We start from the raw sequence: 13,424 nt of genomic DNA on the forward strand, positions 1-13,424 counted from the left end.
CACCCTTTCTAGCCTCCTCAGAGGCTAAAATCGTCTCTTTGGAAATCCTATCTGCCTCCTCGGAGGCCTTATCTCTGTCCAAAAATTGCAACGGTCCATCCTCCACCGCAAAACCTTCAACCATCACCATCTTCAGCCGCTCCAAGTCTGGGTTTAGTTTTTTTCTTGAAATCTTTGGATATGTTCTTTTCAAAATCTATTCTTTTGATTTCCGGAAGTCTTGGATGCACACGAGCCACTCCACAAGGTTCCTGGCCGTCTCCACCTACGCTTGCCACCAGCAATCCGCCCATCAAATCTCCACGCGCCGATGAGTGCCCCCACGCGCCGGCATGTGAGGTCTCTTTCTCGCCGCTCCACCTCCACCCACCTCCTACACCAATCTTCTAGTTCCCTCTTCGGTTCGTGGGCCCGAGCGCCTCTAACTTCTCCGCCGTTGTTGGTTTTTTGACATTTTATTTTGCTTTTTAGCTTGCTTTTATGTTCTGTAACGCTGTTGTGTTACTATTCTGTAACTTGTTTGTTTTGTTTTCGGTTAACCCTGATCCAATTAGGTTTCAGACTCCTCATAAGTGTTGTGGATTTTTTTTCCCTTTCTTTTTGGTTTCTTTTTGGAAACTTTTTTTCCACTGTTACCGTGCATCTAAATTTCCATGGCTTTTGTGAAAGTCTGTTTAGATACTTCTATGGAGTATTCGTACTTCCGATTGTTTTGTCCATCAGATTGCGCCGCGGCAAGGATTTTTTCGGGCTGCATTTGCAGATGCCTTCCATCTGCACCTTCTTTAAGGAGTTTATAGTCTGATTAGATTGGGTTAATCTGTCTAAGCTGCTTAGCTTAATGTGTCTGTCTTGTAACTGTCTTATGTTTTAATGAAATTCAGTTTGTTACAAAAAAAAAAAAAAAAAAAATGTAACTTTCTAAAGAAATAATAATAGACGAATTTTATTCCATGAAAGACCGTCATCAAGCATCATTCGAAGGAGATACTAAATTTTTATTATTATTATTTTTTTTTTTATAAAAATTCTCTATAGCAAATTAGAAAAACTTTTATTTTCGAAAAGAAAGCTATTTTTAAACATCACTTTATAGGTATGTAACTTTTATATACAATTATAACTTATTACTTAATATGAAATTAAGTTTAAGACTTGTCAGTTTTAGTTTACATAAACGAGCACACACACATTGAAGGATTATATCTATGGATTTATCTATTTGCTTAGATTTGGATCCCTAATGCAAAATATCTGGTTCCGCTAGCTCCTGAATACAAGCCTTTTTATAGCTTACGAATTCTAATCCTATCGTTACTAGAAAATCTTTAAAAGCGCATATATATATATAAAACAAATCCTAAAATTTCAAAATCCTAAAATTTCTGTGAAAATCCAAGAATAAATAAATAAAAGTCCAAATGTTATTATTAGACCCTGAAAAATAATACACAGAAAAGGAAAAAGAAAATATTCCTAGCCATCATTTATATAACTTTTCATGCATCAGTCAATGGAGTTGGACTTTTGCTACAACGGTGATTTATCAAGAAACATTTATAGATTCTTTTTAATTGAAGAAAAATATGTTAATTCCCAGAGTCGTTGGGAAATATTTATTTTTGAATGATTTGGATTGTAGCAGAAATACTAACCAAAATGATGGCCTTGAGATGTTGTTGGTTGTGATTGGGAACTCAAGTGTACGTACCACACTTTGTTGAAGGCGTAGAAGGACGTCAACAAAATCTTCCCGCTCTATTTCAGACTTGCTATTTGATGCACTCATCTTTTTCTCCCTATGCTCATGGATGATATTCTCCAGGATCTTGTCGATCTTCCTATGAATCTTCACTAGTTTTGCTTTCAACCTGCTAATAAAATGAACACATTTATGTGAAGGGAAGAAATCAGCTAACTGATCAAAGCGTCCTGACAAGGATATAAATTCCTTGGTCAATGATAGAAATTCATCTTGGTCTTTGCATTTGCTACCGAATGCTGCTCTACATACAAAGGTACTTGTCACAGTGAAAATACGTTCACTGAAATTGATTAGAGATCCTGAAGATGAGTGGATGGAGTCCATGAGATTATGAACCTCTTCTTCTCTAAGAGTAGAGAATGATCTGGACCCTCTTGGCACTTAAGATTTTCAAAACGCAAACTTTTCTCATTTGCTTCCAGAAATCCCCATATGGAGAAAAGGCAATGTCTGAACCCCCATAGAACATAATTCTAGGGAGAAGAAAATCTGGCCTCAACGCAAAGGCAAGGTCATGTGTCTTCATGAACTCTTTGGCCATCCTCCCCTCACCCCAGCCCCAATTTGTAAAATCCAAACTACTATTAGGTTGTGTTGGGTGGTCTTGGGCCTCTCTAAACCACAAAAGTTAATTCAAGAGATGAGACTTTTCCTCACACTTATAAAGTGACCACCAATCCTTTCCACAACCGATGTGAGATAACTCCAACAGGTTGGACATAACTAAATTGGGTCCATCCAACCAACAAAAAGCTTTCATTATTTGGACCAATATGAACTAGTGTTTTTTCTCATTCGTTATAATGACAAGGCATAATTTCACAATTTATTTTGAGTAGGAAAATTAATTATTCTAGAACCATTTGGGGAAACTATTATTAATTTTACCAAGTTTAATTTAAGAATAGTTTTTGGTTTTTGAGAAGTAAACAAAATTTTACAACATTTTATCAAACACTTCCATACGCTTTGTTTGATAAAACTTAAAAAATAAAAAATAAAAAATAAAAACATTAACAAATTAAACAACCAAAAATATAAATCATTTAAAATTACATTCATCTTTATGTCACATTATAATACTTTAAAAAAAATTAAAAATTAAAAAAGCCCTGAAAAGCATTAAGAAAAACGAAAATAATTTCGAGACCATCTTCTTAAATAGTTTTTAGGTTCAAAGCTACTTTAACAATAAGGGCGATGGACTATAAAGAGTAGGAAACAAATACAAGTTGTTTTTCCTTTTGACATATAATCATGAGAAGATGATTTTAACACATATAAATAACAAAATATATACCAAAAGACTACTCTTTTTCCTTCCACACAAAAGAAAATGAGTGTATGAATACTAAATCCAACCCATGACAAAACAACTCCAAATTATATTAGAAACTGATAATACGTGACCCAAGGGCAATCAAATTCAACTGAATACTCATTAAAAAAAAAAACATATACCTTGGCATGCACCGTGCCATCGTTATTGAAGATAATTGTCACTGTCAGCATCATTGAGGAGAATGAGGCTTCCCACACAAACAACTGGCGCATACAAATCGGGCACATTCTCAATCTGAACAATTCTGCGTGTCTTCCTTTTTATGTCATACCAATAGAGACAAATGGATTCAGCTCTAGAGTTTGGCCCTAAAATTTCTCCCGTCAAAACCTCTTCACCGTCGTGTGAGAACACAAAAGGAGGGTATTTAGGAAAGGCCGGCTCCACCGTATAAAATAGTGTCCAACCACTGGACACCCCATACTCCTTCATTACCCAAACTTCAGAGAGTTGCGGAAAAAATGCAAAGAGCCATCCTCCCAAGTCCACCAATTCGAGATCCTCTTTGGTAGAAGAATTAATAGGAAATGCTTGCACGCGGAATTTTTCAGTGCTGAGATCAAATGTGACATGGTACTTTTTTAAGTTCGTCTCATCAGAAGTAACCACCCAATGAAAAGCACCGTTCGAGAAACACGCCTCGTTCGATATTTTATACGGTTCCTCAATAGGCCATTCTTCTTCAACCATTCTCCAAGAGTGTTCTCTGAGACTATATACCTCGAGACTATATATTCTTCTTTCATCCCTTAGACGCTCAAGCCAAGCCTGTGGCCAGTACTTCACAAGCCTTAAAACCTTGTAGTCGTTGTTGACCTGGTCGTATCCAAATGCTGAGTGCCTTCTAGCAATAAACTTTTCTAGAGGCTTAGGAGGTAATTTCTTATATTTTCTGATTAATGGGTTCCATATCACAATCCTTTCGACTGATTCATTATCGAAGCTCTTTATGCAAACCAGGCCGTTGCAAGAGCCTACAATTTCCGTGCTTTTTAAGTTGTAATGTGGTCGTTTGATCTTCACGGCCGTGCCGAACTGATCCTCGTTGGAAAACTTTACCATGGAGTGATCATCTGGATAATCGGTTTCTAAAATGAGAAAGCGTTCTTTGGAGCGATTGAGATGCTACTTAATGAAATATGAATCGTTGATTAGGGCGAACCACAGCTTTGAAACACATTGAAAACGAACCAGAGGGTTGACGGGTAGTAAGGAAAGTATCTGAGCGATGAGCTCTTGCGGGAGAGTCTTCATCTTCATATTTTGGCGAGCGAATTCCTTCTTCTTTTTTTGGTATATATTATTCTTCATTCTTGTAAAGTGAGTTGTCTGAAGTCTGAACTGAACTGAACTATGTCGGTAGGTTTCACAGAGCTTTCATAGTGGTGTTTATATATGGTGGGTTTTGATTCTTTAGGGTTTAAGACGAGGCCAAATTAGTCATTCTATTTTTAATAATTAGTAGCCTGAGAAACGGAGTGACACATTACGCAAGGCAAGTAGCAAAGGCCCTAGTGCCGGCTACAGCCTACAAGGAGTCAAAGCCTCAAAAAAGTAAGTCGAGAAATCCGGAGTTGCTGACAGCCCATTTATTATATTAAAAAAAAAATTCTCTCGAGGGCATCAATTTAGGTTGTGCTATTCGGATCCGGCTTGCGCCCAAAACGATTTCGTTTTGGGCACTAAACTGGCATAAACAAAAAATAATGCGTAAATATTTTTAATTGAAGATTTATTACCTAATTTTCCTTAACTATCCTTAAATGTGCATAATAATTTCTCTACTTTTAAATAACCTAAAACATAAAATTATATTCTTGAATTGTATTAAACACATTCCCTTAAATACAAATTTAATGAATTATTGATTTCAAATATTATTTAATATTAAATTATAGTCTGAGAATTATAAAAGATCTCTACATCCGGCCAGATGGGGGTGGCCCAATTTTTTCCTTTTTTTTTTTTTTTTAAATACATTTTTTTTTTAAAAAAAAAAAATTAAATAGGTATCACGTGTCAACATCTGATTGGTTCACGTGTCAGTCTTAACGGTCAACTAACGGATGGATTAAATTGGTCCTTTATCAAAACTCTAGGAGGTCCTGTGATAAAAATGAAACCCTAAGAAAAAAAAATAAAGTTGACAAACCCTAAGGGAGTATGAGGTATTTAACCCTAATTTTAAACCTTGTTCTTCTGCTCATCTTCCTTTTACCTTCCGGAATCACACCCTTGAGACCTGTCGAGTTGGTGATGTTCTGCTTGACGAGATTAAGTACCGTGCACGCACAAAAAACCATATTACACCCAGTGGTGGAGCAGGAATTTGGTTTCAATTTTTTTTTTTTTTCAAAAACAAAATGAACAAAATTTAATTAAAGAATATAACGAATTACGAAATAAATAAATAATTCAAAATTTTAATTAGTTTAAAACATATAAATATAATTAGCAATTTATTTTTTCATTCCTGAAACAGTAGTATAACAGTAAATATTATTAACCATAAATATTCTTAAAAAATTAAATCAAAAGAGCAATTTAAATATAAAAGCTTTAATCAAATGTAAATACACTAATCAAAAAACTTGTTTGAGCCTCAATTTTACTGTTTCTATATATATAGTCATTGGGTAACTTAGGTTTAGATTTTTTTCAAAAAAATATAGAACAAAAAAAAAAAAGGTTTTAAGTCGATCACCTATTGCTGTTTCAGAAAAAAGCAAACCAACCATGTTTCAAGATGGGAGGAATGCTTCACTTCATTCTATCCACCACCTTCATTAAAATTTAGGGTAGAATGAAGAGATGGAAAAGAGATTGCGGGTAGAATGCAAAAAAGCATTCTCCCTCGTTAACTGCTTTCAACTTTGATGAAAAAAAAAAATACAACCCTCAACTTTTATAATGGCCGGAATGAGGTCCGAACAAAAAGCGAATTTCTCAATACTCACGTCTCAAACTATGCGTTTTCACTTTACATAAACTTTGTGTTCTGCAAACAAAATAAAAAGTCGTTTTCTCCTCTTCTTTCTTGTTACCCTTTTTGACCTAATGTTCAAACCCTGAAACATCAACAGTTGCAGAAAAATAAAATTACGTCTCAGCTGAGGATGAAATTAGGTCCCATTGATCGATGACCCTTAAAGAAGGGCAGAGGGTTGGTATAGAGAGCAATCCAAAAAATTATAACAGAAGTATGGGAGTTTTTTGAGAGGTGAGTGGGCATGTAAACCTGGCCTCGCAAACCTCCCTCCTGCCTCCAGCCATCCCCTATTAACCACAGCTCCTCTATATAAAGAGACAGACTTCTCTCTTCCGTTCTCACCGGCAGCATTCTCAACCCGTTCTTTCAATGGCTGACGTGTGGCAATCTTTTTTCGTGAAGGAAAAGTTGTCCCAAAGAGAGATTGACAGAAGGGAAATCTTCAGTAGTTGAGACGCGCCAGGCGTTCCTCAATACTATTGGAGACTTGCCCCCCTACTACTTAACAGTAAAGAATATAAGAATGTGATGGTGCGATGCCGGAAACAGAGTGATGGTCATTGCAAACTAGTTGTTCGTGGTGATAATCATAATCCACAGAAGTGCCAATATATTCTGCGGCTTACCGATGGATTCATGCATGGTGCAGATTTACCGGTAAGCAAGAGAGTTGAGGCATATTTCAAGTGGAATGAAGAACGGACCCGACTTGAGATTAAAGTCAAACAGTCTTAGTCCAAATTTGGGTTTTCAAGTTTACACTCAGGAGCTTGCCTTACTTGGCATAAAGCAAGGTGTCACCAGAAAAGACTTGAAGGATAAAAAGTTGCTGTTACCTCAGAGAGACTTGAGGACGAAAGCTGTAGCGCGCTGGTACAACAATGGATGGACGAGCAAAAGTGGTTTAAAATCCAACTCTACCCACCGGGTATGTTTAACTCTGTTGATGCAGAGAAGCTGGAAGCCCACGATCTTGTCAAATTAGCATTTTTAACCACCAACAAATCTTGCTTATATTGATCTCAAGAGAGCACTCCTCCATCGTCCCCGAAACCCCTATTTTAGAGCGCATCTTTGCATCAACAGAGTTACACATACCTGGTAGATAGAGTTGGATGTTAAACCATTTTTGCTCGTCCATCAATTGTTGTACCAGTGCGCTAAAGCTCTCGTAGAAACTCCTCAAGTCTCTCTGAGGTAACAGCAACTTCTTATCCCTCAGATCTTTTCTGGTGACACCTTGCTTTATGCCCAGTAAGACAAGCTCCTTAGTGTAGAGTTGAAAATCCAAATGTGGACTAAAAGACTGTTCGACTTTAATCTCAAGCCGGGTCCGTTCTTCATTCCACTTGAAATATGCCTCAACTCTCTTGCTTACCCGTAAATCTGCACCAAAATCCATCGGTAAGCCGCAGATTATATTGGCACTTCTGTGGATTATGGTTATCACCACGCAATGACCATCACTCTGTTCCCGGCATCACACCATCACATTCTTATATTCTTTACTGTAAATAGTAGGGGCAAGCCTCCAAGGGTATTGAGGAACGCCTGGCGCGCCTCAACTGCCCAACTATTGGAGATTTTCTTTCTGTCAATGTCTCATTGGGACAACCTTTCCTTCACGAAAAAAGGTTGCCACACGTCAGCCATTGGAAGAACAGGTTGAGAATGCTGCCGGTGAGAACGGAAGAAGAACGAGTTGAGAATGCTGACGGTGGGAACGGAAGAGAGAAGTCTGTCTCTTTATATAGAGGAGCTGTGGTTAATAGGGGATGGCTGAAGGCCATCCGATGATGAGAGCAAGCGCAGACGATAAATTTCTGAAGCTTTTTGTGAAAAATACGCATCATTTTCTCTGTTTAGAAACCTGTAATTCTGGAGAAAAATTGGAACAGAGGTCCAGAAAAGAAGAACGATGGAGACTTGTTTTGATTACCAGTGTTGAGAGAAGCGATCGAGTCTGGTTGCCTACAAGGCACTGTGTGGAGAGAAGCGAGAATAAATGCTTTCTGGTTGCCTAAAGGGACGTGTATTGAGAGAGGCGCTTTCTCGTTGCCTACAGGGACGTGCATTGAGAGAGGCGAGAATAAATCATTCACGCCTATTAGTTGTTCGTGATGGTGCGATGCCGGAAACAGAGTGATGGTCATTGCAAACTAGTTGTTCGTGGTGATAATCATAATCCACAGAAGTGCCAGTATATTTTGCTTTGTTTGGTAATGAGATGGGGTTGGCCCAAATACTGTTCATTACAATTTCTCAAAAAAATTAACATCAAAATATTCTAATTTTTTCACTTTTAATATCAAATCATTCACTTTTTATTATTATTCAAATAAAAAAATCACTACAAATAGCTTTTGGTAGTCAATTGTTCAATAGCTTTTTATTATTATTATTAATCAATAGCTTTTGGTAGTCAATTGTTCATTTGTGAACTTTGAAGGTTTAAGCATCCTCAAAATGCTTAGTTTGTAGGAGATTAATCATCTCGAATTACCTTTTTTAATAAGAAGTAGTAGTTTACTGTTACACGGTACGGCAATTTGACAATAAAAGTTCAAACTTTTCTTTTGAATGTCCAACAAACCATCCCACAAATGCATTCTTAATAACTATTAACTTTTTAATTTTGTAACACTTTGTTTAATAACACTACTTTTTATTCAAAACAAAAACATTAATAATCATCCAAAACACACAAAACAGTCAAAACTATTTTTACAAGTGGTATCAAAGCGGAATCGAACCTTTACTGCAAAGTATCCGGGAGTTGTCATCTGCACCAAAACAAAAGGATAAGCATGTACCTTATGGTCACATGGTATTTCCAATGTTTGATGGAGAGGAGCCATTGAATTGGTGTTACAAGGCTGAGCAGTTTTTTGAGCATTACTCTACACCAGATCAACGAACGCTGAAAATTGCTTCATTTTACATGGAAGGTACAGCTCTAATTTGGTTCCAAGAATTACCTAAGTCAATTTTTTTTTTTCTTCTTGGGATGATTTTGCTAGAGCTTTAAAAGAAAGATTTTCGCAAGATTCACAGCAACAACAAATAGACGAAATAATATTGTTAGATGATGATTCAAAGGCAGAGGAGTCAATAGGTGGAAATTCAGAAGGTACAAATGACCAGATGAACAATTTTGGGATGTCTGCTTTGGAATTGGATAACACTGACAAGTTGGAACAAGAAGAAGAGGAAAAGGAGTTAAGCCTCTTAGAATCTATCAAAGTGAAGGTAATCCCAAATTCAATTTGTAGCACCAATTTCTTGAGAGAATTCCGCGCCTGTATAGTACCATCAAATTTTTGAAGAAATTTCAACATAATGATAAGACTTATCCTGATGAAGATTACGTGTTTGATAAAATGCTGGAGTCGAAAATAGTGCTAATGATGGATATGTTTTGGGATTATGAGTGGTGGGTGTTTAAGACAAGTTGGAAGCAAAAGACTGTACGGCAGGGTACGAGTGATTCTTGGAGTTCGTTTGTGTTTCAATACTCAAAAGGAGGATGATATGCATGTTATTTTTTTGAAACATCGATGGCGCTGGAAGAAAAGAATGTGGGAAGGAAGGTCTCGACAACAACCAGTGGATATTCAACTGTAATTGGCGTGTGTTGGCTGAAAACAAATCTTGAAGTTCGGATAGGAGGAATCCTTAGGATGGGCATGCTGGAGCAGCACCTGAATCTGCCACTGTTCGACACCTGTGAACAAGACCAAGGTGTTTTGGAAGAGGAAAGGGATGCAACAAGCCATGTAGGAGAAGAGGTGGCAGTTGCATGGAAGGGCTTGGTGGCAGCTGCATGAGATTATACGTGGCATTTATATGACTCAAAGGCTGCCAGCAAAGTAATTGAGCTTGGCTTTTATATGAGGCTACACCAATGATTTGATTTGTTTGAATGGTTGAGAAGCCTTATATGAGGCTACGTCAATGGAGCCTGGCTTTTATTTCAAGCGCACCTTGTGGGCAAGGTGCTTTGAAGGGGTGAGTAGTGTAACAGGCATTAGAAGAAATTGGTTAATTTGCTATTTAGTTAGGTTCATTTTGTTATTTCTGTTGTAATTCAGTTGAGTTAGTTGGAAGTTAGTTGGAAGTTAGTTAGAAGTTGTTAGTTGAAGAAGGAAGTATAAATAGGGTCTTTGAAGATGTAATCAATAGTTTTTGGTAGTCAATTGTTCATTTGTGAACTTTGGAGGTTTAAGCATCCTCGAAATGCTTAGTTTGTAGGAGACTAGCCATCTTGAATTGCCCTTTTCAATAAAAAGTAATAGTTTACTGTTACACAATGCGGCAATTTGACAATAAAAGTTCAAACTTTTCTTTTGAATGTCCAACCAACCATCCCACAAATGAATCTTAATAACTATTAACTTTTTAATTTTTTAACACTTTGTTTAATAACACTACTTTTTCTTCGAAACAAAAACATTAATAATCAGCCAAAACACACAAAACATAACTATTTTCATATAAATCACGTACATCATAACACTTTTTTAAAACAAAAAACACAATCTAAAAAGCATTAACAATCGAAGCTATATATATCCCCGACCATCTTCCCAAGTAATTTTTAGGTTCAAAGCTACAGTAATGATAATGCCTCAAAGGGCAAGTGAAGGACTAAGTAAAAGAAGTAGGGATCAAACGCAAGTTGTTTTTCCTTTTGACAACTGCACCAAAGGCTTCAATCGTGTCCAAATCCTCTGGCTTCATCCTGTTTGGGAGTTTCCACTCAAATTTGTATAGTAGTTGAGCAAGAGGAAGTTCAATATTAGCTAAACCAAATAATACTCCTGGGCACATCCTCCTTCCTGCCCCAAAAGGGATATATTCAAAGTGAGTCCCTTTGAAATCAATTGAACTATCAGCAAACCTCTCTGGCATAAAACTTTCAGCATCATGCCAATATGCAGGATCTCTTCCAATTGCCCACGCATTTATAATGACTTTGGTTTTGATGGGTATTTCATAGCCATCAATTTTGCATTGCTCCCTGCATTCTCTTGGGAGTAACATAGAAGCAGGAGGGTGTAGCCTTAAAGTTTCTCTGATCACTGACTTTAAGTAACTTAGTTTATGAAGGTCTTTCTCGTGAATTTTTTTCTTTCCTTTAAACGTTTGTCTTATTTCAGCTTGAGCCTCCTCCAACACTTTAGGGTTTCTCAACATTTCTGTCATAGCCCACTCTACTACGGTTGATGAAGTATCACTGCCACCAGAAAATATGTCCTAGAAAAAATTGAGATTTAATCAAGTATAAATCAGCTTCATGACTGCATCATTCAAAATATCAAAATATCAAAATCTCAGTTCATACTAATTTTGTAGCAGATTCATGTCATCTGTGTTGTATATAGACCATAATCTTCTTATTAAGAAACATTTATAGATTCTTTTTAACAGAAGTGATTGACCTCAAGTTATTGCGAATTAATTCTTTTTGAATGATTATGATTCAAGCAGAAATACTAACCAAAATGACGGCCTTGATGTTGTTGGTTGTGATTGGGAACTCAAGTGCTGTACCACTTTGCTGAAGGCCTAAAAGGACGTCAACAAGATCTTCCTGCTCTGCTGATGCACTCATCTGGTTCTCCCTGTGCTCATCGATGATGTTCTCCAGGATCTTGTCAATCTTCCTATGAATCTTCTCTAGTTTAGCTTTCATCCCACTAATCACAAGAACAAATTTTTGTGAAGGGAAGTAATCAGCCAACTCAAAGCCTCCTGCCAAGGATATCATTTCCTTGACCAACAATAGAAATGCATCTTGGTCTTTGCATTTGCTACCGAATGCTGCTCTAGATATAATGGTACTTGTCATAGTGAAAATATGTTCACTAAAATTGATTAGAGATCCTGAAGATGAGTGGATGGAGTCAATGAGATTATCAACCTCTTCTTCTCTAAGAGAAGAGAAGGACTGAACCCTCTTAGCACTTAGGAGTTCCAAGACGCAGACTTTTCGCATTTGCCTCCAGTAATCACTATATGGAGAAAAGGCAATATCTGAGCCACCATAGGCGAAAATTCTAGGGGCAAGAAATAGTGGCCTTTGAGCAAAGGCAAGGTCATGTGTCTTCATGAACTCTTTGGCCATCATGGGGGATGACACCACAACTGCAGAAACTTCACCCAATTGTAGGTGCATGAGAGGTCCATGTTTCTTGGCTAGTTCTCTGAGAGCACGGTGTGGTAGTGAACCTACCAAGTTGTGCAAATTTCCTATAAGGGGTAACTTCCATGGCCCCGGGGGCAATTTCTCAAGTTTGGATCTTTTACATAGCTTTGACAGCCAAACCAAAGAGAAGAAAAGGAGGACAGTGGAGAGAGCCAAGGAGTATTGCAGCACCATCACAGAAAGGAGATAAACAAGTGATTACTCTACAAATTTCTTTCACCCAATTGTTGCAAAATTATAGTGCTATTAGCAGTTCGATCGCATCAGCCAGTAGGTATAAACATTGACTTTTTTGGTGCAAATATATATTGCACCCCTAAACAAGAACGTGAGAGAAAATTTAATCATTTGATTATTCTAAAGACTAGAAGATCAAAACAGACTAAATGTTTTCTTTTGCCGACCAATATGATGCTAATTAATCTAAGGGCGTGTCTCATTCGTGAAAATGACAAGGCATAATTTCATTATTAATTTAATTTTGAGTATGAAAATAATTATTCGAGGGGCCATGGAGCCAACATTGCAGTCTGAATTACTTGTAGGTGACTGATCAACGCCAAATAATTATGGCATATTCCAAACCAAATTGAGTTGTTCCATGTGGGGAGCAATTTCTCATGACTTCTCTCTTTACATAATATCACATGATTCACACATAATACCTTAGTATTGTAGCAGGATAAATTAGCTTTTTGGAGAATGCAGGGGTGTACAGAGTTAAATAAAAGTACAAATTTGCACATGCAAATCATCCGATGATGATTTTCTGTGATTAAATTTAGGATCATTCACGTGCAAGCAAATCTCTTTTAACACAGTAAAAGCTTCATCTGTAAGCCTAAGTATTTGGCATTTAGATGAAGTATTTGCCCAACATACATATACAAGCAAAGAGGGACAGAGAGGACTTTCCAGGAATCTAGTGATAAATGATCACTTCTTTTTCAAGTTTTCTTGTCCACTTTTGAGTTCACAATTGAAAAACGCTATACCAACTCCAAAACTTGTTTATCACAATTTATGCGGAATTAATATTATGAAGCAATAAACAATTCAATCACCCAAAATATATAAAGCAATTAAGCGGCAGACACAGATATAAAGCAATTCTCTCTCT

The 13,424-nt window shown here is 37.0% G+C and overlaps 3 protein-coding genes across 3 annotated transcripts in view; all 3 read right to left on the reverse strand.

Moving 5' to 3' along the window:
* The window catches only part of LOC132170188 (cytochrome P450 71D8-like), a 17,100-nt gene extending 13,854 nt beyond the window's left edge, over positions 1 to 3,246 (reverse strand). Inside the window, exons 1-3 of the mRNA XM_059581079.1 lie at positions 3,227 to 3,246; positions 2,102 to 2,215; positions 1,712 to 2,006 (exon numbers count right to left, since the gene is read on the reverse strand). Coding sequence (XP_059437062.1) covers positions 1,712 to 2,006; positions 2,102 to 2,215; positions 3,227 to 3,246 — 429 coding nt within the window. The remainder of the gene's footprint in view (positions 1 to 1,711; positions 2,007 to 2,101; positions 2,216 to 3,226) is intronic.
* Positions 3,247 to 3,248: 2 nt separating this feature from the next.
* LOC132170189 (F-box protein CPR1-like) lies at positions 3,249 to 7,498 on the reverse strand. Its single transcript, XM_059581080.1, has 5 exons — positions 7,195 to 7,498; positions 6,933 to 6,966; positions 5,709 to 5,724; positions 4,299 to 4,361; positions 3,249 to 4,232 (listed from the first exon to the last, which is right to left on the reverse strand). Exons 1-5 carry the CDS (start codon positions 7,496 to 7,498, stop codon positions 3,249 to 3,251), a joined length of 1,401 nt encoding a protein of 466 aa, XP_059437063.1.
* Positions 7,499 to 10,743: 3,245 nt separating this feature from the next.
* LOC132172423 (cytochrome P450 71D8-like) lies at positions 10,744 to 12,478 on the reverse strand. The gene is made up of 2 exons (XM_059583922.1): positions 11,597 to 12,478; positions 10,744 to 11,352 (listed from the first exon to the last, which is right to left on the reverse strand). Exons 1-2 carry the CDS (start codon positions 12,476 to 12,478, stop codon positions 10,744 to 10,746), a joined length of 1,491 nt encoding a protein of 496 aa, XP_059439905.1.
* Positions 12,479 to 13,424: the final 946 nt, after the last annotated feature.

The sequence above is a fragment of the Corylus avellana genome, chromosome ca2 (genome assembly GCF_901000735.1).
Source record: "Corylus avellana chromosome ca2, CavTom2PMs-1.0".
In the NCBI taxonomy this organism is placed as follows: Eukaryota; Viridiplantae; Streptophyta; class Magnoliopsida; order Fagales; family Betulaceae; genus Corylus; species Corylus avellana.

What these genes read in the sequence shown, in the direction of transcription:
- LOC132170189 (XM_059581080.1), bottom strand. Translation starts at nt 7,498, where the DNA reads ATGGATTTTGGTGCAGATTTACGGGTAAGCAAGAGAGTTGAGGCATAT. An exon ending in CATCCAACTCTATCTACCAG is followed by an intron (nt 6,967 to 7,194) that starts GTATGTGTAACT and finishes TTGTTGTACCAG; the next exon opens with CGCGCTACAGCTTTCGTCCT. An exon ending in TACTACCCGTCAACCCTCTG is followed by an intron (nt 4,233 to 4,298) that starts GTTCGTTTTCAA and finishes TTCATTAAGTAG; the next exon opens with CATCTCAATCGCTCCAAAGA.
- LOC132172423 (XM_059583922.1), bottom strand. Translation starts at nt 12,478, where the DNA reads ATGGTGCTGCAATACTCCTTGGCTCTCTCCACTGTCCTCCTTTTCTTC. An exon ending in ACATCAAGGCCGTCATTTTG is followed by an intron (nt 11,353 to 11,596) that starts GTTAGTATTTCT and finishes AATTTTTTCTAG; the next exon opens with GACATATTTTCTGGTGGCAG.